This window comes from Gopherus evgoodei, chromosome 4 (assembly GCF_007399415.2).
Source record: "Gopherus evgoodei ecotype Sinaloan lineage chromosome 4, rGopEvg1_v1.p, whole genome shotgun sequence".
NCBI lineage: Eukaryota > Metazoa > Chordata > Testudines > Testudinidae > Gopherus > Gopherus evgoodei.
This window is the reverse complement of record NC_044325.1, coordinates 91,397,380-91,421,121: the sequence shown is the minus strand read 5'-3', so window position 1 is coordinate 91,421,121 and position 23,742 is coordinate 91,397,380. Positions and strand designations below refer to the sequence as shown.

At 39.8% G+C, this 23,742-nt stretch overlaps 1 protein-coding gene across 5 annotated transcripts in view; it reads right to left on the bottom strand.

The window, feature by feature from the left end:
• LUZP2 (leucine zipper protein 2) overlaps positions 1-23,742 on the bottom strand; it is a 360,723-nt gene that overhangs the window by 294,862 nt on the left and 42,119 nt on the right. Inside the window, exon 1 of one of the 5 annotated variants that reach the window (XM_030560186.1) lies at positions 15,502-15,640. The exons of the other annotated variants lie outside the window; for them this stretch is intronic. Within the exon in view, the coding sequence (XP_030416046.1) occupies positions 15,502-15,527 (26 nt within the window). The 5' untranslated portion in view covers positions 15,528-15,640. Of the gene's footprint in view, positions 1-15,501; positions 15,641-23,742 lie in introns of those variants that run through there. 5 annotated transcript variants of the gene reach the window in all.

The window sequence follows — 23,742 nt, the reverse complement described above, 5'->3', positions numbered from 1 at the left end:
CCTCCCGCGCACACTCCCCGTCCCTCAATTCTCTCGGTGAACAAACAAAAGAGAAAGCTCAGCAGCAGCTGGTTGTGCACAATGCTTGTAAAGTGACAATGATCATTAGGGATATTAGTATCATCATTAAGACTACAAACTAGATTATAATCTGTAAATGAACTGGATGGCATGCAAGTTTTTGTTACCGCTTGTATTCTAAATTACCATTGCCCACTGTAAACTCATGCATATCAACTCAGTTGACTGTTTGGGTGCTTAGCAATTTTTCAGGAGAAGGTTTTTTATAGATGGTTTATAAACCAGAAAATACACAAACAACAACAATTTTTAAAAAAAGTTTCATACTAAAACAACTTTTAACTTGACTACAAGGTGATTGAGATATGCTCCAAAGTCAGCTACATGCACAGGATGAGATGAGAGCCTTCTCATATGAAACTGATTAAATATCTTACATTATGAACAATAAAGATGCTATTTGGCTAACTGTACATTTTGCACAAATATCTCCATGCAACACCAAATGGTAAAACCTGACTCGAGAGTGAAATTCATCTCTGTGCAGAGCTCCACCACTCGAGTACCACTTTAGGAACTTAAAAGCCTCATGCTAACCTACTGCACTGGGGTGAATTTTACCCTTAAATGTTTTTGCACCTAATTTAGTACCAACTCCCCAAGCAGATCTCCCTACTGAATATATGCAGCTATAGTAGTGGCTAGTTGCTATGCTTTGCAATGATAAATGTACATTACTAGAGTTGATCATTTGGAGAATATTTCAAAACCACAATATAATCCATCTTTTCCAATTCCTGATTGTAGCTCTGCTCTCAATTCCTCTCAAAAGAAATCAAAGAGATAACAACATATAAATGTTAATTTTACTTAAATGTAAGGATTAACTACCTTTTCCCTTAACAACATCTTGGATGGTGCTCTAACTTGTCTTGTGGAGCTATGAAATGACAGATTTATAATTTGGTTCTTTTGTACCTTTTTTCTATAGGAAGAAGGGTTCTGCTGAAATATGAGAGTGAATTTATTGTTTACAAAAGACAGGGACTGACAGTGTGATCATAAATCATACACAGTTCTGGGACCCCCTGAATAAGAGCTCCTATAGCTCTGCTAATGTAAATTAATCCTGGCGTGCAAAGCAGATTCTATTCTTGTCCAGATCTCTGTTGAGCATGCTGCCAGTTGTGCAATGGTTTTAATGATGTGAACAAACAGAATGAGACAATCCAATACCTTTTCACTTGTGAGTGACCCTAACCAAGATATGATTCCAATTCTACAAAGCCTAGTTTTCAAGCTGCAGGCCCTCAATGCCCCTTGGAGTCCATAGGAATTGATGAGACTCAGCAATTCAGGGCAGCATTCAGCATGTTACAGTATCAAGCCAAACACTGATTTTCTGTGAGCTGTGCTTTGTCAGTGGTGACATGCAGTAATAGCATGGTTGTTATAAAATATGATGGTATTTGCCAGGATTATAACTTGCAAAAAGGATCACAAAGCTATTACTGTGTTTCACTACACATATGCTGGGTTCCTCAGTGCCTAATAAGCTTCCGTGAGGAAACAAAAGGGCCTCTTACCTCACACATCAGGTTTCAACTTGATATAACTTCACACATACCACTGAGTTACTTCTCATTAATAAAGGTTTGCATTTTGCAGTGGGGTGGAGTGAAGCAGGAGCTGATGACTTTTTTTTTTTTTTAAAGAGACACTAACAGTTATTAAAAAGCTGGTATGACTGTGTACTAGGGTGTGCAACATACATGTGGATTTTCAGTTTGGGATGATATTCACCCCCTGCAGAGGGCTAATACAACACTTACGTGCCTCAGACTTCTGCACTGGGGTGAATTTCATCCCTCCGAAAATAAAAAAATGGTTATCATGCCACACCAGAAATAATCAATGAATATTACAAAAGTATGCACAATATAATAGAGGACGAGAAAGAACGACTAATCAGGTCAATGTAAACTACGGACTCTCTCTCTCTCTCACACACACACACACACACACACACACACACACACACACAAAGAGGGAAAGATCTGGCATCACTTTCTATGACTAGAAAAAAACAAAATATGCAGAAAGAGAAAATTTACATAAAGTGCCCAAGTTTATGCAGAACTTTTCAAATGTAATCTCATTTCATGAGACCTATACAGTGAAAATATTTATTATTTATTCAGTAGCTCGGTAGCATTTCAGTATTTTGCAGGTTTTTATTGTTACCCAGCATCATACACGTGCCTTACAATTTTAGCCATCACTATCCACTGATCCTTTTCCAGCTCCTTGTTTAGTTATGTGATTATGAAGAGTACAGAGTATTCTCTTTTCATGTGTTTTGCTCTCTCCCTAGAATATTTACCTCCTGTTTCCATGAGTCAAGCTGAATTATGATAATGACAGTATATGCTGACTTTTATTGCCTTCCAAAAATTCCCTGTCACTCTAAATTATTATTTAAATCCATTTCGATTGCCTTTAATGAAATAACTTTTTGGATGAGTTTTCCAGTGCTGTCTTTGGTTAACATGCCCACTACCAGATCTGTAGTCTCCTTCCAAAAATCTCTTTGCATTAGTGCATTGATACCTTCTCCTCTCCTACCAAGTTGGGGTTAAATGTAAGCATTGACTGATTTCCCTGTCTCTTTATCCATCTTCAGAATTCTGAAATAGTTCTCATAAAGTCCTGGTGTTCTTTCACTCCTGATTTTCTTCATTAGTTACTCCTCCTCCCCATTAAAAATGTTTGCATTGCTAGATCATTCTTTAACCTCTCATGAATAGTGAGGAAAGGATTTAATAACTTCTCCTTCTTCTGGCAGTAAATTTCTATTGTTTTATTGCTTAAGAAAAATCTATCATATTCATGCTCTTTATGAAATTGAATATCTTCTGATCATTTACCTTAAACAGTCCATCAATAGTCTTTCTTTACCTTCACTATTCAAGCATTGTTCTTTACACCCAACATTTTTCTACTTTTCCAATAAGCCTCCATCTTGGGACCTGATTTGCAATCCTTATTCAGGTTGATGAGCAGTTCCTAATATGAACAGTTCTACTGATGTCAATGGGACTTCTCAGGTAGCTGGTCAGCAACAAAAGGAATGCTGCATTGATGGGTGTTTATGCTTGTCTATGTTTCTCTTTCATGACAGTACTCTTTATACTTCCTTTTTTAATCCTTTTTTCCTCTGTTACATCCTGGTGTACTTATAATCAGATGATAAACACATAACGCTTGGGCATATATGGATTTAGTTTTGCTCACTTTTTATTTAAATTTCCCCACCGCGCTCTCTCTCCACTGATTTATTCTCCTTGCTTTCAGCCTACACTACATCCTAAATTTCCTCTGTTATAAGTAAATGCCTTTAATTTTGCCTTTTTAAAATCCCAATTACAAATCTAACACAGTAGCATCAATGTTTCCCCACCACTAGAACTACAGTCTTACCCAAGGAAATACTCAAATGGACCTGTATTATTTGGTCTCAGACAGTCAAATGTAACACTTAATAGTTATTATAAAATTAGCTCATGCCATTATCATAAGGCCTGAGTAAAGGGCAAAACATAGATGCACTACCCAAGTAGCAGACCAAGGACTGAATTATGTCTTAGAAACACATTTCCATCTCCACTTCCCACTTGCTCCAGGGAGCAAGTAATTGTATCAGCTGTTCCCTGGTGCAAATTACTTCCCCAGCCATACTGGCTCAGCTGTGCAGTAATGGCTTAGCAGCTGCTCAATGCCCTTCTGTGCACAGACTGACAATGCTCACACACACCAAAGCGATCCTTACTCCATGGCTCCTAAATGAGTCTTCTATTGTTACAAACAATGATTGTTGTTTTTTTTTAGGCAACTCCCAAACAAATGCATTTTGAAGCAGGCACTCAAGGTTCTCTATAACATAGTAAATGATATGATTAATACATTATAATAGAAAACTACCCTGTAAAAATTCAAACAAATATATATAAAAAAAAAGATTTGAATGATTTTTTTAAATGCTTTCTGATTTGTTCTCTGTTTATTTCCAAGGGAAAAAAACAAACATCCCAGGCCTTCATTTAATTCACAGAGATATTCCAGTAATGATTCTATCCTATCATATAATTCCACTTCCTTCTCTTCCCTCTCCCCACCCCAAGAAAAGACTTCATAACAGGGCTCCAGATATTGTAAAATGTTTTTTTAAAAAGTGTATCATTTTATAGGCGCAATCTATTTAGGATTTTGTGGGACTACCTTTCTCTAGAGAATCTGGGAAAAATATGCAACTTCAAGTGATATTCAGGTGCTCAGACACTCAAGGATGAGAGTGGTATAGAAACCAATATAGAATAGATTGGAATAGTTCACAGCTGCATAAAAGTGGAGGTCAAATTCTCCTTGTAGTGGGGCAGAAACCCCGCTCTGGCCCTGAAAGGATGAAAAGCTAGCCCTTAGAGAGGGCTGGGTCTGAGAGTCAATCATGACCGGGCTTGAGGCAGCCAGGCTGGGCCCTATAAAAGAGATGGAAGGCCAGAAAGCAGAGTCTCTCTTGAGCTATGGAGAGAGAAGGACCTAGCTGCCTCGGAGAACAGAGGGTACCTGATACAGAGCAGTGCTGGGGAAAGGCAAGAAGAGCTGGGGAGCTCCAGCCTGGCAACTCCCCAGGCTGAGACCTTATTTAAGGCCTGAAGAGGTACTGGGGTTGAAGAGGTGTAGCCTGGGGATAGGCAGAAGCAGCTGGTCCTACCCCGCCTTTGCCAGTGATGAGCAGCCAGTACAGACTGCAGTCTGCCCCAGAGAACAGGGCTAGATGACTGGCAGTAGCCACTGAGCCAAGGTGGGTATAGAGGATTAGGGGTTCCCCTGGAAGGGGAGACCCATAATATGGGGGTAATGGTGGGGCAGAACCCTGAGTTAAAGGGCACCAAGGTCTGGGAGGGACATGGGGGCCTGAGGCAGGCGAGACATTGGCCAGCAGAGGGCGCTCCGGAGCTGGACTTGAGCTAATTCCTGGATGACCAGCAGAGGCGCCACGGTGATGAGTGTGTGATCCGCTACACTCCTATACTACAGCAGCGAGTTGCCAGAGCAGTTAGATAAGGGACAGTATTCTCCATTAATTTAGTCCAGTGCTACTCCAATATTACTACCATCTTAGCCATTGATTTAGCTTCTAGCCTGTAGCTAAAATTTGAGCAAGTTAGAAGTAAATCAAGGCAAATTTTTAATGAACGTTAAGCTTTAATAGTCTGATAAAATGGTAGTTATTAGCCAGAATTACAACCATATTCAAATCAACAACTTAAGACAAATAAGGTTTGCCTGTGTAAATAAGTAATATCCATCTAATTGGACAAATACAGTATAGTGGAATCAATAGCATGAAGTTTCCTATGGATAAATTTCTTATTGGTTCCACATAACGAAGTTTTGGCAGTCAAAGCTATTAGTTTCTGATTATTTTTTCTTCACAAATCAGTTTTCAGATAAATAGGAGGAAGAAAACAGTTTTCTAGTACACAAGACAAGAGCAAGATAAATATGCCATTATGATTCTCTCTAAAAATTCAGCATCTCAAATATTCCTTCTGCTCTTATGTCTGAAGCACTAACATTTAACCTTATTTTGTTTGTATTACAGTATAGTGACTAGCCTTTCCAGATCAGATCCAGGGCCCATTATGTTAGGCATCATAAACACACATTAAAATAGTCTCTGTCCTGAATTGCTTACACCTACATAGACAATAGAGATAGAAAGCATGGCAAAAAAAAAAGGGGGGCATGGAAAACTGAAATAATGTACCCAAAGTCACCCAGTTTACTGGCAGAGTTGGGAACAGATCTCAGGAGTTCCAGCCTAGTGCCACACTCACCAGAGCAGAATCTCCATAAACTTCCAGATCAACTATAGTTTCATATTATCTTCTTCCTCCTCCTCTTAGGTGATTATTAATTCAAGACCCTTTTCATAGCCAAATTCTTAGCCTAGAGTTAGTACATAAAATAACGATAAACACACTACTCAAATTCTTATCTTGTGCTTGTGAACTGTGCTGGATTGACAGCTCTAGTAGATGAAGACATTTTGTTATAGAAGTAGCAGGTGCAGCCATGCTGAAACTATTCTCAGCTGATTGGACTTTAAAACTATTCTGTGCTTTAAAAGCTTGATGCCAACACCAGATGGGAGTTTTAAATATGGGTCCAGTTCTTTTGCATGTAAAATTCCTATTGACTTCAAAAGGATTTCCATGGATGGGACAACTAAATCAAACAAAGGCATTGCTCCGCAGAATTTACAATCGTAGTTTGTAGTTAGGTGGAAGATACAAACCAAGTGTAAGGAAAATAAGAGTGAAACAGCTAGTTTTGCATGGTAGTCAGGTGGCCACCTGCCCAGCCATGGTCATCAAGCAGTTTTTTCCAGGCATCATGGAAGAGGTTAATTTTATTCTCCATATATGGTGTTAGGGGGCTTATTCCTTCACCCTCTCACTTTCCGGGTCCTTCTCGCATGAACAGAGAGCAACAATACCCAAAGTCCAAAGGCGCAAACAATTTGAGGTTTATTGGGGTGAACTTCCAGCAAGCATGATTCCAGTTTCCTTCCTTAGTGTCCCCCTTCTCAGCTCTGATACCACAGAGCCTTGCCTGCGTCCTTGTTCCTGTTCCCATCCCCCCATTTAGCAAAACATGATCCCAATTCCCCCACTCCCATCCCCAGTCCTCCTTCCCATTTCCCCCTTACTTCCTGATTGACTGCAGACTATACAGTAAAACTCGAGTTCTGCTTAGCTATGCTATAACCAATCATTTTACTGAAATGTAACTAATCAATCCTAACATATTGTAACATGGTAATTTAACCAATTATATCCCACCACCTTAATTTGTTTACATCCAACAAAATTAATTATACATCAGACAGAAACATTCACAGAACCAGACAGAGATTATACAGACAAAAATAGGGAAGTGGAGACTACAGTGACAGAACAATACAGAAATGGGATTTCACATCCCAGCTATTGATAAGTGAGTTCTTGCCAGGCAGGATGCTATCAATCTAAGTTTCCTTTTACATCTTCTAGGCTCTTCCCTTTCTCTGGAGGTGATAGGAATATCAGGACAGGATTGTATTCCTAACAACCCAATAGCACCTTATTTCAATGTTTGGAATGTGAGGATGTGACCATACACTTCCCAGTTTATGGCTGGCCTCTGCTGCTTAGCAGAAGGGCTTAGCCTAAAAACCAGGCAGGCTGTCACAGTAAGAGAAGGCCCTTATACACAGGGCCAGCTCCAGGGGTTTTGCTGCCCCAAGCAGCCCCGCCCTCCCCGCCCCCGGCAAAAAAAAAAGCCGCGATCTGCAGCAATTCAGCTGGAGGTCCTTCGCTCCAAGCAGGAGTGAGGGACCCCCCACCGAATTGTCGGCCAATACCTGAAAGTGCCACCCCGCTCTGGAGTTGCCGCCCCAAGCAACTGCTTGATAAGCTGGTGCCTGGAGCCGGCCCTGCTTACACAGACAGACAGTGATTCTGATTCTCTCTTTTATACCTCTATAACTAGCTAAGTGATAAGAATACATCTAAATGCCTTTGGAGACAGGCCTGAATATCTATAGCCTAACATATAGTATGCATAGTATCAGGTTTAGTATATTACCTTCATGCTAGTCTGATCTGAGGAGCAGAGTTTTCTGACCCCACTAGTATTTTTCATTAAATTATATGAATGTACTTTCACAATTTGAAAAACAACAAGGTACTTGAGCATTGAAACTTTTAGCTAGAGTAAAATTATTTAGTTAACTACACCCATTAGAAACCACTAAATAAGAACCATCAAGTGGAAATTATGAACTATCAACCAACCACAATAGTCTCATTTCAAGTCATCAGACTGGAACAGATTTCAAGCGAGCTCACAGTTTCACTGTTGCATGCTGAAATTTTGTTTTGCATTATGGCATCCTAACACTATGGACCAAATTCTATCCTCAGATACACAGGTGCACCACTCATTCATGTCAAAGGGGGTTGGGTACATACATTTATCCAAGGAGCAAATTCCTCCTATGAGTGAAATAACCTGCAGATTCAGTGGACATTGTTAAGTTCCATATACCCCAGTATAGTTCCTAATGAAGTTCCATTTGAGAGCAGAATTGGGATCAATATGTTTGTGGACCTTTTTTGTTCACTGCACAAACGTTGTGGTTTGAATTGTTTTTGTTAAAAGCGAGACATGATTTAGATATAAAAAGGATAAAGAGGAGATTGCACATTAGCTGTAGCACAAGACTCCCTTAGTTTTAACAGAAATGGCATGTGCTTATCTAGAAGAGATGAGATCCTACTGTGACGATCCTCCAGTATTGCTATTACTCTCTAAGCATCTGATATTAGTATTATTCACTTGTATTACAGTAATACTAGGAAGCCACAGCCAAGGTCAGGGACCCCGTTGTAAGGGAGCTTGCATTCTAAATAGACGAGAGTAGGAGAGAGAAAATATTACTCTGATTTTACAGATGGAGTGCTGGGATGCAAAGAGGTTACATAATTTTCCGAAGGTAATACCTGGAGTCTGTGGCAGATCCAGAAACTTCATTGAACCCAGATCTCCCAGTTGTCCAGCTATACCAAAAGGACAGGAGACATTTGATATGGTTTTTATCAGGCCATAACTTTATTATTAGATGTCTGGGACAACCTGGCAGATAAGTGTACAGTGGAGGTAACCCCATGTTCATTCAATAACTTCCCATGGGGCTTCTGCCAGCCCCCTCCCTTTTTCCATCCAGGTCCCTCAGCCAACCCATTGCTGGGACCTTACCATTTACCCCTCTGCCCCCATAAGAAAGAGACCTATAAGAAGCGGGTTGGTTAGCTTCCTGGTGTACCATTCATAGAAGCCCACAAATCCTTTCTACCCATCAAGCCAGTCACTGTATCCCTTCCCTATGGAGTACCTGCACTGGACATCCGCCCCACACTTATATAATGAGCTGCAACATACAGCCTACCTCTCTTCATGCCACGTCGTTAAAGCTTCCCTGAAATGGCTGTGAGGAAGGCAAAACCCCCCTAACTCCACCTACACCAATTCCATCCCAGTCCTCCTAAAAAGGGGTGGCTAGAACAATGCCCACAGCAGGTCCTGACCAAACCTGATATTTCACCACCTAATGGGGAGGGAGAGTGGGTGCTGCCTCTGTCTGCTCTGTGTAAAAAGCAGCTTCACTGTACGAGGTTGCCCCTTTCAAACACTTCTGCCCATCCAGTTCCCAGGGGATAAGTCAGTGTTGCCACGCTAGCTCCTTGTTCCCTTTTACAGCAGTTTGACCTCTCCCTCTTCCGCCAGCCATAAAGCATTGCTCCCTTCATTTGGCCAGCCAGCCAAATTCCCCCCACTTAAAGGTGCAGTGCGGTCAATTGCATTCCAGTGCCTGAAGACCATCCCTCCTGAGTCTGCACTCATTTAGAGTGCATTAAGTTAAAAAGGACGTCTCAAACAGCACTCATGCCAGAGTAGCACAGTGCAGTTACATCTTCTTAGGGGAAATAATGGAGAACTACTTCAAATGTGTGCATTCATCACAGCCAGACCATTTCATCTCTTTATCCTTCCAAGATAAATAAAATAAATTCCTTGATTTTTATGATATGGGTTTTTCTTTGAATTAAAAGAACCGATGGGATGGAGGACAGTGTGGAGGGAGAGGTTAGGAATGGAGGCACTTGATTTATAAGCACGCAAAATTTGCCTTGTGGTACTTTGCCAAAATTTCCATTCCTCTTATAGCACACCGTTAATGTTACTTGCTGCCCAAAGGTGAACACATTTCAGTAAAAATCCACTCTGTATATCTGCAGAACACTTTCCCCTGTACACTGGTAAAACTTACACTGATGTCAAACGGGGTTTTACCTGAAAAGGAGTACAGGGTAGGGCCTGTGGTGTATGAGAAAAGTTGAGATTTCTAAAAACACTTTAATAATAGCACTTACAAAAGATACAGCAAGCTATTTCCCCCACTGGGAGTCTTTACTATCTGGCCTTCCTACTAGTAGAGATTTGGCAGTCAAGTCTTATCTGCATTGGAACCTTATCACAAGTGTAGGTGATCTTTTATAAACTCTGCACTGGTGAAAAAGTGACTTGCACATGGCACAGCTAATTCCAATTTCAAACACCTTTAGCTTATTTATTTGTGACACAAGGTTTCAAACTGAGATAAGATGCACTAACACAAGTCATGGAGTTCACACCAACACAGAGCACTACACCAGGAGTTTGCACTAGTTCAGTTATATTGATGCTAAAAATCTTAATGCAGACAAGATCTCAGTTTTTCTGATTGTAAATTATGTGAACTAGAGCTTTCCTCACTGGAGAGCATAATGCACTGTGTGCTAAGGGTAACTGTTCTAATTACTGAGGATCCATAGCACTCTTCAGTCAGTTTCCTTCCAATACCTTTATTTCCTCTGCCTTTGTTTATTTTATAGTCTGACTTCTATGGCCTCTGAAACTAGTTCTGATGGCGAAGGGTAAGCAAAAGAAAGGGGCTCTGGCAGCGGAGCTCTGGCGGCAATTTAAAGGGCCTGGAGCTCCAGCTGCTGCTGAGAGCCCTGGGCCCTTTAAATTGCTGCCAGAGCTCCAGGGTAGTGGGGGAGGCGAGGGGCTCTGGCAGAGATTTAAAGGGCCTGAGGTGGTAGCGGCAGCTGGAGCCCCGGGCCCTTTAAATCGCCCCTGAGCCCCAGGGCTCCCAGCAGTATGAGAGCAGCTGCAGCATATAAGAAACTTAGTATTACTGATCATACATTTGTTGTAAAGTGTTGTGCCTTCTCTCCTGCTAGCCGCGGTACATGGATGCAGGCCACCGAATTAATATGCTTAGTGTGGCCGTGTGCACTCGACTTTATACAATCTGTTTTAAAAAACCAGTTTCTGTAATCCTGTAGTGTAGACATACCCTAAGTACTTCAAGGCTCCAACTCATTCTGGTTGCCCTTTGCTATATCTTCTGCTTCTCCATACTTTTTAAAGTGGCTTCAAAGGAGCTGAGGGAACTCAGCACCTCTTGGGGTTGAGCCCATGTTCCTCATGTGATATTGCAGTAATTCAGTCTAAACTGATTTTACTGCTTGTATTCATTATGGAATCAGTGAGCCTTTTATGTACAGTGGTCTGTGATGCTATTCTTCACTGCTACCTCAAGCTGAATTAAAAGCAAAATTTTTAAAATTAAAGTTTGGGATTAATTTAAAATTGAATATCATTTTTTGCAACTCTGTATTTCCTAAAACGCTACTGGAGCTAACAAGATATTCTTGTATGATGCACAGTCCAAATTGAAATAGAAGCACTGGTAATGTAGGAAAGTGTGAGATACCAACCCAGGTTTGCAGACCTGGGAGATTTTGGCAGCGTCTTTAGAAGTTAGCTCATTGATATGTAGAATACGGTCCATATTGCATAGAACCCCTCCACCCCTATAGCTTTGCATCTCCAGTCTGCTGACGTTGTTCTGAAACAAGCTGAGTAACTGACAGCGAGGAAGAGAGTGACAGGTGCAGTGACAGCAGGGTTCTTATTATTTGACATTTTGGAGGAGAGGGAGGAAGAGATGCCAGCAGCAGCAGCTTGTAGAAAGGAAAGCAAGTGGCATAAAAGTCCTGTTACTCTTCCAGGGTTTAAAACAAATCCAAAGCTTTCCATGATATAGTTCCTTCTTTTCTAATGGGAGTCTTGGCTGTGGAAGGACTGTAGGACTGAAAAAGTTAATCACCTGAAGTTCTTGTGGAATGACACCAGAATGTGACCTGGTTTGTGACTGCATTTCTTTATAATCTTCATTTCATAGTCATTAGTAACCCTTTTCTTGTGATCATTTAATTACAAACCACAAATAATTAGGTACATTTCTTATCATTTGATTTTGGGGATAAACTTATAAACCTATTTTTAAAAATAGATAATTTAATAAGAGGCCTGCGTGAATATGAATGTTTCACTTGTACATTATATAAGGTCCTTATAGTCAATTCAGGGGTTAGTGATGGGAGGCAGATAGCTCAGTAGTTTGAGCATTGGTTTGCTAAACCTATGGTTGTGAGTTCAATCCTTGCTTATGGTGCTGCTTCAGTGAAGTACTAAAAATTGTGCACACTCAGGTTTGCCAGGGTATACTTCACAGCTGAATTTGACAAAACACACATACCGTTAAATGCAAGAAGAGTGCAATGTTACCCAGGGAAATTTTAAATGCAATAAAGTAACAAATGCATAGTTTCCCCTATAACTGACTCCTCCTAGCACGTGTTGGACAACTACTGGGTTTCCAATATACAGTTCAGAAAAACTAATGAAAAAACCCACTTGAATCATAGGGTGGAATATTTCTGTCTCAAATTTGGCAGCACAAAAAACACATAAAATGACCTTTCTCCTTACTTTACCTTTGGATGTTTGAGGAAAACAAGCCCTTTTTTGAAGTTGGAATAGTAAGATGGGGGACTCTCCTGTCAGTCACAAGCCTGGAATTGCATAAGAAAAGACTTGGGCAGATGGGTTATGGTGCTGATCCTTAGCCTTTATATTAATGTATCATAAGAGCATAAGGACCACTTAGGCATATGAAGTTACTAGTTTTAATTGGACAAGGAAGTGTTGATGAGTAACAAGACACCTTTAGTATTGATACTGGCACCCTAACTTACACATTAACACTTCCTGAAGTTTTTTTTGTGCAAGGATAGAATAATTCTTTTGTCTCAAATGTATACAGTGAGTGGCCAGAACTCCCTTATATCATAGTAATATTGTGTGAGTGCTTACATCCAAATCAGGACTTGAATGTGTAACTAAAATACTTTATATTTTCTCCATGTAAGCAGCACAATTCTTCCAAACAATGCTAGCTATAAACGTTGCTCTCAGACACAGTCTTTTTGGCAATATACCAAAATATTATGGCACAAATTTTCTGGAAAATATCGTTGGCAAAAAACATTTTACCAAAGGGTTTTAGTAACAATGAAAGTTGTTTTTAAAAATAAAATGTTTGCAAAGCTTTTAGTAAGGGCATATTGTGTTATCTTTATTTTCACTGAATACTGACAATATGAATGGTTGGTTCATTAGACTGAAGCCGATGGTGTTGGTTGTGGACTATCGTACAAGTGAAGTTGACTAAGCATATGACAATAATTTTCTTAGGGTATTCTATTGCAACACATCGCTATAGTGTCTAAATGCCTTCTTGGTGAAATCTATATGTCTCCATGAAATGGTTTGATTCCAACAAAATATCATTTTTCTATGAAAATGTTTTGAGCAGCTCCATTTGTGAGGTTTCATTAAATTTGTTCGTAAAGTGCTTTGAGATCTGGAGTTGGAAGCTGCTACACAAGGACAGAGGTATGTATTTATCACATTAATCAGCTGCAACTAAAAGAGTTAACTTGCAGTAGGTACACTTTGTGTACCATATTCTTTCACAAGTAAGGAATAGTAGTTATGGCATAGCAGTAATTCAGTGCTACCTTCCCTCAATCTTGGCAAAAAGACATTATTAGCTCTAAACATTTTGAGATCAAAGTTGTCTCATAGTTGGAATCCTTATGAATAAAATAACATAAAAAGGCTTCCTAGTCTTTTGACCTACAAGGGTATGTCTACACTGCAGTTAAAAATCTACAGCTGGCCCATGCCATCTGACTAGGACTCTCGGGGCTTGACTTCAGGGGCTGTTTAACTGCAGTTAGACGTGCGGTCTCAGGCTGTAGCCCAAACTCTGGGATCCTCCCATTTTGCAGGGTCCCAGAGCCAAGGCTCAAGACTGAGCTTTTACACTGCAGTTAAACAGTCCCTGAGCCTGAGTCACCTCGCTGTGGGTGTCTAATTGCACTGTAGATATGCATAAGCATTTACTATTCGAGAGGAGCCCTCAGTCCCAGCTACTTCTGTTTTCAGGTTCATACTTTGAAACCTGTTTTTAAAGGTCTTTTTGGATTTTCTGAGGAAAGTGCATGATCTGCATCATCAGCATTTCCTTTCATAATTAGTTTTCCAACACAGCAACCATCTCCTTAGCTTATTGCTCTATTTTGTAAGCAAAAGTTCCACAGGTGCCTTTCCACTGAAGTCTTTACTGGCTATTGTCAAAAACCTTTCCAAACAAAGAAAGAAAGCATTGCCATTTTAATGTTCTTCCTGCCTGTCTCTTGAGGGGAAATACATCTATTCAGAAATAAAAAGCTTGGCAGAAGCAATGGGATGGAAATGATCTTCTATCTAGCACTTTTTTTCTTTTTCTTTTGGGGACCGTGTGGAGGATATCACATTGTCAGCTTGATGTTTCTTTCTCTTTGTCAATGTGAAGTAAATGCACTGATGGCTAAACTGTACTCCTACACAAACTGAGATGCCACAGGGATATATATAAAAAAATTGCTAGGCAAGGAAATAAAAAATAAATCCCAACAACAACAAAAATACACAAAGATTGAGATATTCAACCATAACATGTAATGAAATAGCAGTGCAAGCCTTGTTTACAATAAGCAATTTGTCTGGATTAATTATTTCCATTAGAAAACATTTATAACTTCATCTGATGATAAACATCTATTTTCTTTTGAGCTATTTGAGGCTGAAAGGTAACAATCAGATTTCAGTTATTGCTGAACATTTTTTAATGTCATGGCCAAAATAGTTTGTCTCTCTATAGTTTGATATATACAGATACAGGAGCTTCCTGTAAATAGAGAGGGATGAACATGTCTTTAAAAACCCTTTCTGCATCTTGTTTTGTCTGAGTCCTGTTTATTATTGACAAGGAAACATCCAAAGTTTATTGTACTATAGCAGATTTGAAATTAATATAAGCACACACTGTATCTTCTCATTTGCTCCCCATTTTAACACACAATTCCCACATGCTTCTTATGCAATACTTTCCATTCTTTGATCTCATTGATATCCAGGAGTAAAAACATCATGATTCAGCCATAAATATTTTCATTTTTTAATTAGTGGTGTAGTAATATTAAAATATTTTAATAAAACAGATTAAGAAATTATCAGTCAAAAACAATGAATTAAAAACTTTCCTTTCTCTCTAGCTGGTTTTCACTCCATGTTTTATCCCACAAAGTTAGCAAGGAGCATTGTTTGCGTTTCAAGTCTAGTTTGGAATAAATCCAAATGTTTATATACTTACTGAAAGTTTAATCAAGCCATCTGACCCATTTAAATCCACAGATTGAACATCTCATGGTAGGGAATATTGAACAGTTTTTAAATTTTATTATTTATAAATATATCCTGAAAATGCTTCAAAGCCAACGAAGTCGGTGCCTCATTGTGCTAGATGCAGCACAAACATATAGTAAATGACTGTACCTGCCCTAAAAAGTCTAGAAAATTAAACTCCATTCATACCTGCTAGCAAAAGTGGTGTCCTGCATCTTGAAAGAGGGGGCGCTTCATGACCGCAAAGACACAGAAGGGATTTAACAACTGACAACTAATGATCACAGAGCAAAAAAATGAAAAACAAGTACTCAATCAGTAGATTGGAAAGTGGCCTCTTGAATGCAGAGATCATTGTGACATCCAAAGGATAGTGTTGCGTCAAAAATATCTCCCAGGTTTTCCCACAACATGACACAAGGATAGAATTCCTATAAATATACCCAAGGATGAAACTTTATGCCAAAGTTTCAGCATCATCAAATCTCTGTTTAGATGGAATTTGTTTGAGGGGAGTTATCTTGGCATTGTCCTATAGCTGAACAGGACAACACCTAGGTCTTTCATGTAGCTAAGTTTATCAGTGCAATCTGCATAAGAGTAGTAACTATAGCCATAAACACAAGATGAAGCATGTAGCCTTGAGCTGTAAAAAGCTTTTCCTCAGCGTTTCACATTCTGGACAGCAAGCTTTTGAATTTTCTGCTGTTTGTTTGAACCTAGATTAGGAACTATTGGTTAAGTTTGGGAGCGTGGGAAGGTATTGTTCCCAAAACCGAACACTTTCCATCCCTGGAGCATGCATATGGTAAAATGCAACAAATGGCGACTGCTTTTTATTCTGTTTGGAAACTATAGGATATATTGCTGGTTTGTATGCCACATGGATCATTGAATAATATATTACCCACATGCTAAGAGAAACTAGGTCTAAAGCATGGTAAAAAAAAAATTGTAAAAGACAGCGCAGCAGTAACAAAGGGTAGGAAATTTCTCACTGGAATCTGATACTGTGATGTGTAGAATAAGGTTATCAAGTGCATACAAGAGACAGGAATGGCTGGAAGTGGAAGATGTATCATTAAAAAATAGAACTAGATAACAGCATTATCAGTATTGATACAGCAGCAGTTTAAAGATAGATAACATATATTACATTCTAAACCTCCCTTGAAATGGCTCTTTTTGGGTAAATAATACATTACATGGGAAAGTAGTTGACAATATAGTCCATCTTAATCCACAGGGACAAAGCTATATACACTCAGTGAGTGACAAATTTTTCTGGTGGCATTTTCTAGAGATGGTAGGGTCAGAGTCTGATCTCAGTTATACTAGTGTAAAATCAATTAATGCTAAAAGTCAATAGAATTTACAAAAAGACAAATAAGAGCAGAATTTTGCTCATAAGTTTTCTGGATCCAGGGCTTTCTGGCAAGAGTATTTTGGGATAGACAAAATTACCTATGATAAACTAACAGGACAGCTGTACTAAAATCCAAGGTATCCTGGTGTGCTGTTATCCATTAAGGAACTAGGTAGGACGGTTGGAGTATACAAGAATGTCAGACAACATAGGTATAAGCTTGATTCATCAAATTTGGCAGCCAGTTCTCTATGAACTACCAAAGAAATGCGAACGGTGAAACTACAACACTGACAACATCAAGGAGATGAAATTCAGCAGCTAACTGAAAGATCAATAATGTAACAGAATTGTGTATATATTAATGAGCACATCAAGCCAGATGGCATAAGTAATGACCACAAATACAAAGAAAACTGTTGATCAGAGATATGGTAAATAAAGCCATTCACCTTGAATTTTTTTAAATTAATAATAAGTGAGAAACTGCTACAGTATTTAAGATGCAGCATATTTGGTAAAAGAAATCCACAAAGTAAGTTTAAAATCAATGCTTTCAATAAAATTAAAAAAAGGTGTGGAAAGACTATACTTTGTGGATCTATCCATCTCCCTTTATTAATAACTCGTAAACAAACACCTTAGAATCATGACTGTCAGTGACCAATGCAAAGGAAATCTACAAAAGGAGTTATTAATCTGAACTCTTGTTGTCTTGCTGCTATTGTCAGTTGGCATATGTGTTGTCTGTGTGTTTTCTCTCCATGTGCTGTCCTAGCTCTGCGCAGCTAACTGGCTCAGCAGAACTTGAGGGAACTACCCAGAAAGGCCACAGGCTCAGTTCAGTGGCAAAGGCACTCAACCAGGTTTATTGTCAATGAAGCACAGTACTAGTGCCCCATAAATTCTACAGGTACCTTAACTGCTAAATGTACTGCTAAAGTTCTGTTTAGTCTTTTAAAGTGCAGATGTATGAGCCTTCCAAATTGTAGTTATTCTCCCTTTAAAAGAAGATAACTAGTCACTACTTTGCTATATGATGTCTGGATATGCACTGATTTTTGCTTGCTAGCATCAAGTAAGACTGTTAATTGAGAGGAGAATTTTTCCTGTACATCCCAAGTTAAATTCTAGGTTAAATGTATGCATTTTGTCAAATTAATAACAATTGAAAAAATTAGGAAGTAAAGATAGTATCTTTTTTCATTCCAACACCAACAGGAATGTCAGGTGTTCTGATATATCCAATCAGAGAACTTTTATTACATTTTTACAAGTGTGTTTTTTCCTAGACCTCTGCTGATGGCAAGAATATTTTTTTCTATAAGAGAGGTTATACAGAGCAACAAAGTGATATGCCCTAAGTCACAGGTTGTAAGACTATAGAAAAAAATATCCATGGCTGTTCAGGCAGTTTATCTAGAAGCTGCAGTTGGTACAATTTCTGTAAGGTAGCCAAGGGCTTGCATTTTAGCCCCAAGTAGATACATAATTTTATTTTTTATCAAGCAAAACTTTCAGTTAAAACTTTATCAAAAGTACAAGTTACTTTCTGATCTAGAATTCCTCCATTGCAAAGAGCATATTTTAAAAAGAGTGATCATTATTTATAAACTCTCTTTTTTATTAAATCCCCAGAGCAGTGGAATCCATGAAATGTTAGTTTTGTTCCTGGATTTTTTTGAAAGGGCAACACCCTTACAGTGGGCACATTTTTCAAACATAGGGCCAAAATTTTCAGAAATGACTGATTTTAGATAACGCAACATTTTAGAGTCCAGCTTGAAGCACCTTAAGAGACCCAATCTTTTCAGTGGTCATGGTATTCTCCCACCCTGACCCTGAGGTGGATAGCTCTGTTTTGGGAATTGGAATTAGAACATCAAACAATTGTATCTAGGGCAACACAGAGCTACTAGATAGAAAAAAGTTCTAGTGACAACTATTGGGGAGTGGCCTCAAGTTGCTTATCACCTCCACACTAGAGCTGGGCAAATAGTGGATTTTTTTTTCTCTGTCAGTTATGACGAATGGAGAGTGGGAGTTGCATGTAACTCCCAAATGACTTTTTTTTTTTTGACAAATTAAAAAGTCAAATATTTTGAGTCAGAATGTTTCAGTAACATTGTCAACAAAGAATGTTTGGTTTCAATTTGTTTTTTCTGTGTTCAGGCCTTTTTGACAAGGGAAAGGATTAATGAAATGGGAGGAGGGAAGAGAAGCATTCCTTAGCCCAGTAGTTAGGTTACTTACCAAGGATTTGGGAGACCCAGTTGTAGTACCCCCCTCTATCTGATACAGAAAACAGATTTGAATGCTGATTCCTCACACTCACGAGAGCTCCCTAGTCACTGGCCTATAGGATATTACGGTATGGGGCTTTCTCTAGCTTGCGTCTTTAAGCAGTTTCACCTTTTATAATTATTTATAAAATAATTCCACAGAGTCTTCCATATATTAGATGAGTGCCCTCACTGCCAGGCAGCTGAGTCATTTTCTTGCTCCTTCCCAGACCCTATGACTATTAAACATTTTGACTTTTTCAGTTCAGTTGAAACTATTCAGCAAACTCCGCACAAATTTGTGAATGGTTCTGGTCAACTTGAGTCTGCATTTCTCAGTGAATAAATTATTAATAGGAACATTTTTTCCCACCTCTACTCCATACTTCATAGAAATATAATATTTGAATGGTAGGCAGAGGTTCCTTCTTCAGAATTCATCCATCACTATGGTACGTGAGATTCACTGAACATTGTTTAGATTCCTTTAAATTCCAAGTCCTCACTTAAGCCATAAACTGAGCACCATTGGTCCCCATGACAGGAAACCATCTCTGTGTCAACTCTGTGAGGATCTAATTGTGGGGTTTCCCTTACATTCTCCAGAGGAAGTGGTTATTTCTGTGTGGGAAGAAGAAGAGCCCTGTCAGCAGCATAGATCCATGAGATACACAGAGAGAAACCGTCATGGATAATGGGCCACTCCATATCCATGGCAGGTATCCATGACATTGAACCTCCCATTGCAGCTACAGATTACCTCCGTCACCTTTGACGTGTGTGTAGAAACTGCAAAGTGGATCTAATACTGCTTTTAGCTGTACTAATTCCCATAAAAAATTTGAAATATTGGAGAGAATGTTGCATAAAGTGGCTTCTCTCTGGCTCTCCTTCCTTCCTTCTTTTGTCCTTAGAGCTGTGTCTATACGTGGAGCTAGTGGTGTGATTCTCATCTTGCAAAGACATATTTGTGCTAGATCTTATGAACTGAGCATGATCAAAATAATAATTTAGGCATGGTAGCATGGGCTAGTTGCTTCAAATATGTACCTACAGAATTCAGGCGAGTTTGTGCTCAAGATGGCTAGCCTGTGCCACAGCTTTCTGCTGCTGCAGGTACATGACTATTTTTAGCATGCTAGATCAATGAAAGCTAGCATGAGTGTCTGTGCCAGCTGGGAATCATATCCCTAGCTCCCAGTGTAGCCTATGTTAGAAACCTGAACTTGCATTATGCCTATGAAACAATCTCTTCAGGTTTCTAGGGACTTCTGTCTTCTTCCTCTACTGCCAAACATGGCTCATTCCAGACTTTGCTCCCTTCTACCTATGAAAGTGGAGAGGAGAATTGGGCCTGGCAGAGTGTTAAGCACAACTGAACAGAGAAAGGATTGGGTTCTGCCAAATAAATTGCTACTGAAAAAAGTCCAGTTTTAATTTTCTGTACTATATAGTTATTGAGGAGGAGGGGTGGGAAGCAAATCTATTTTGCAGCTTTATACCATGCAGCTGGCAAGATTTCATAGTTAAAGGCAAAGAGATATTGTAAATACTGAGGTCACTTGCTCACCCTTAACAGTACATCTCAAAATTAGCTCCCCACATCTGCATACTGACAAAGATCGTAAGAGAATCCTGACGTTATACTTGCCACTTTAATAAATACAACAGTATACTGAATCAATCACAGCGCTACGTTAAAACCTGTGAGTGCTTTGCATTCAGATGACTTATTTCTAGCACACAGGGAAATGTGAATCACTGGAGTGGGCAAACAAATGATAGGAAAACCCTCCCATGTTCTCTGCCTATTCAGAACAATATGGGAAGAAGTGAATAGTGCCAGTGTTTTGGTTTAATCAAATATATTTGTATATGATCGCCTATGAAAATATCAGCCCTGCTAGATCCAATTTCAGCTAGACTGATTTTATTTGTGTTTGTGGAATTCCAGTGCTTGGAGAGAGATTCTGTACTCAGTTTTGGTTTTATACATTTATGCTGTTCCCTGACAGATATTGTGAATGGCAGAGAAATTTCACATAGGAGGAGATTTCTTATCAGTTCACTAATTATGGTAAGCAATCACTGTGCTGTAAATTAGTAATGTGTTTACCATAAATAAAATAGAAATCACTTACGTTTCACGACAGCTAAATAAGTAGAAAATAAGAACTATGCCTGATTCTGACTGCAGTTTACCCCATTGACTTCAGCCAAGTTACCCTGATTCTCACTGATGCAAGTTCAGAATCTGGCCTGCTATGTCAAAGCCCTGTATCATTTTGTCTAATATGTATATTCAGGGGTTAAAGTAACTTAAGATTTACAGGTACGCTGGAGTCCTGAGCTGAGGGGTGGGGCTTCAACTGGAAGAGAGAGGGCCTTTAAATCCCTGGGCCCTTTAAATCAAGATTTAAAGGGCCTGGGGCTCTGGCTGCGGTAGCGGCAGCTGGGAGCGCCAGGCCCTTTAAATCACTGCTGCAGCTACCAGCTGCAGAGGTGGCTGGGAGCCCTGGGGCTCAGGGGCAATTTAAAGGGCCTGGGGCTCCAGCTGCCACTACCACCTCAGGCCCTTTATATCTCTGCCAGAGCCCCTCGCCTCCCCCACTACCCTGGAGCTCTGGCAGCAATTTAAAGGGCCCAGGGCTCTCAGCAGCAGCTGGAGCTCCAGGCCCTTTAAATTGCCGCCAGAGCTCCGCTGCCAGAGCCCCTGGGTAGCAGAGGCAGCTGGGAGCCCCGGGGCTCGGGTGGTGATTTAAAGGGCCCAGGGCAGTAGTGGCAACTGGAGCCCTGGGCCATCTCCCTTTACCGCTCTTGCCAGTACATAGTACCGTACTGTGTCAGCTTACTTTCACCTCTGTCTATATTTATATGAACGTGCAATGTGAGATACAGAAACATCAATGTAAGTGCTCCTGATGCAGTTATCCCAGACCCTATCAGAGAGGAATATCTTTAGTTGCAAATATAAAACACAATTATGTCAGAAACTACACAAAATTTATGTAACTTTTCTCTTCCTTTCTTTTGCTTACCCTTCGCCATCAGAACTAGTTTCAGAGGCCATAGAAGTCAGACTATAAAATAAACAAAGGCAGAGGAAATAAAGGTATTGGAAGGAAACTGACTGAAGAGTGCTATGGATCCTCAGTAATTAGAACAGTTACCCTTAGCACACAGTGCATTATGCTCTCCAGTGAGGAAAGCTCTAGTTCACATAATTTACAATCAGAAAAACTGAGATCTTGTCTGCATTAAGATTTTTAGCATCAATATAACTGAACTAGTGCAAACTCCTGGTGTAGTGCTCTGTGTTGGTGTGAACTCCATGACTTGTGTTAGTGCATCTTATCTCAGTTTGAAACCTTGTGTCACAAATAAATAAGCTAAAGGTGTTTGAAATTGGAATTAGCTGTGCCATGTGCAAGTCACTTTTTCACCAATGCAGAGTTTATAAAAGATCACCTACACTTGTGATAAGGTTCCGATGCAGATAAGACTTTACTGCCAAATCTCTACTAGTAGGAAGGCCAGATAGTAAAGACTCCCAGTGGGGGAAATAGCTTGCTGTATCTTTTGTAAGTGCTATTATTAAAGTGTTTTTAGAAATCTCAACTTTTCTCATACACCACAGGCCCTACCCTGTACTCCTTTTCAGGTAAAACCCCGTTTGACATCAGTGTAAGTTTTACCAGTGTACAGGGGAAAGTTTTCTGCAGATATACAGAGTGGATTTTTACTGAAATGTGTTCACCTTTGGGCAGCAAGTAACATTAATGGTGTGCTATAAGAGGAATGGAAATTTTGGCAAAGTACCACAAGGCAAATTTTGCGTGCTTATAAATCAAGTGCCTCCATTCCTAACCTCTCCCTCCACACTGTCCTCCATCCCATCGGTTCTTTTAATTCAAAGAAAAACCCATATCATAAAAATCAAGGAATTTATTTTATCTGTCTTGGAAGGATAAAGAGATGAAATGGTCTGGCTGTGATCTACGCACACATTTGAAGTAGTTCTCCATTATTTCCCCTAAGAAGATGTAACTGCACTGTGCTACTCTGGCATGAGTGCTGTTTGAGACGTCCTTTTTAACTTAATGCACTCTAAATGAGTGCAGACTCAGGAGGGATGGTCTTCAGGCACTGGAATGCAATTGACCGCACTGCACCTTTAAGTGGGGGGAATTTGGCTGCAAAGAAAATTTAAAAAATAATTTAATACAAAGCTCAAATTGACTGACAAAACTATGAATGGAAAAATGGTAGATAATTGGACTCAAATGAGTGGCCACCGGCATGAAATTAGAACACTAAACTGTTCATAACTATTCCATCAGAAAGTTTTTCATTTCCCCACTCTCAGCAATCAGGGCCTGCAGCAGAGCCAGTTCCTGAGCAACCTAATGAGCATACCTGGCCTGCAGGAGGTTGCCCGATTGCCCACAGTGCATCCTTGTTAGGAAAAGTCAGCAGAGTAGCTCTTACGACCAGCAGCAGCAGTTCAGTGGCTGTTCAAAGTATTTGCCTACAGCCCCTGTGCTTGCTTGTTCCCAGTCCTATCCCTGCCTTATTCCAGCCTTGGCACCAGCTCTGCTTCTGCCTTGCCTCACTTCAGATGACCCTTGCTCTGATTCCTGACTTCTGATTTCAGCTCTAATCCACAATGCAGGCAGCTGATCTCTGCGACTTCGGGCTCCTAATTCCTGACTGATGCTCTAGCCATACAGATGACCACCTATGACCCACTCTCTTACCCCCTCCATTCTAAGATCTCTCTCC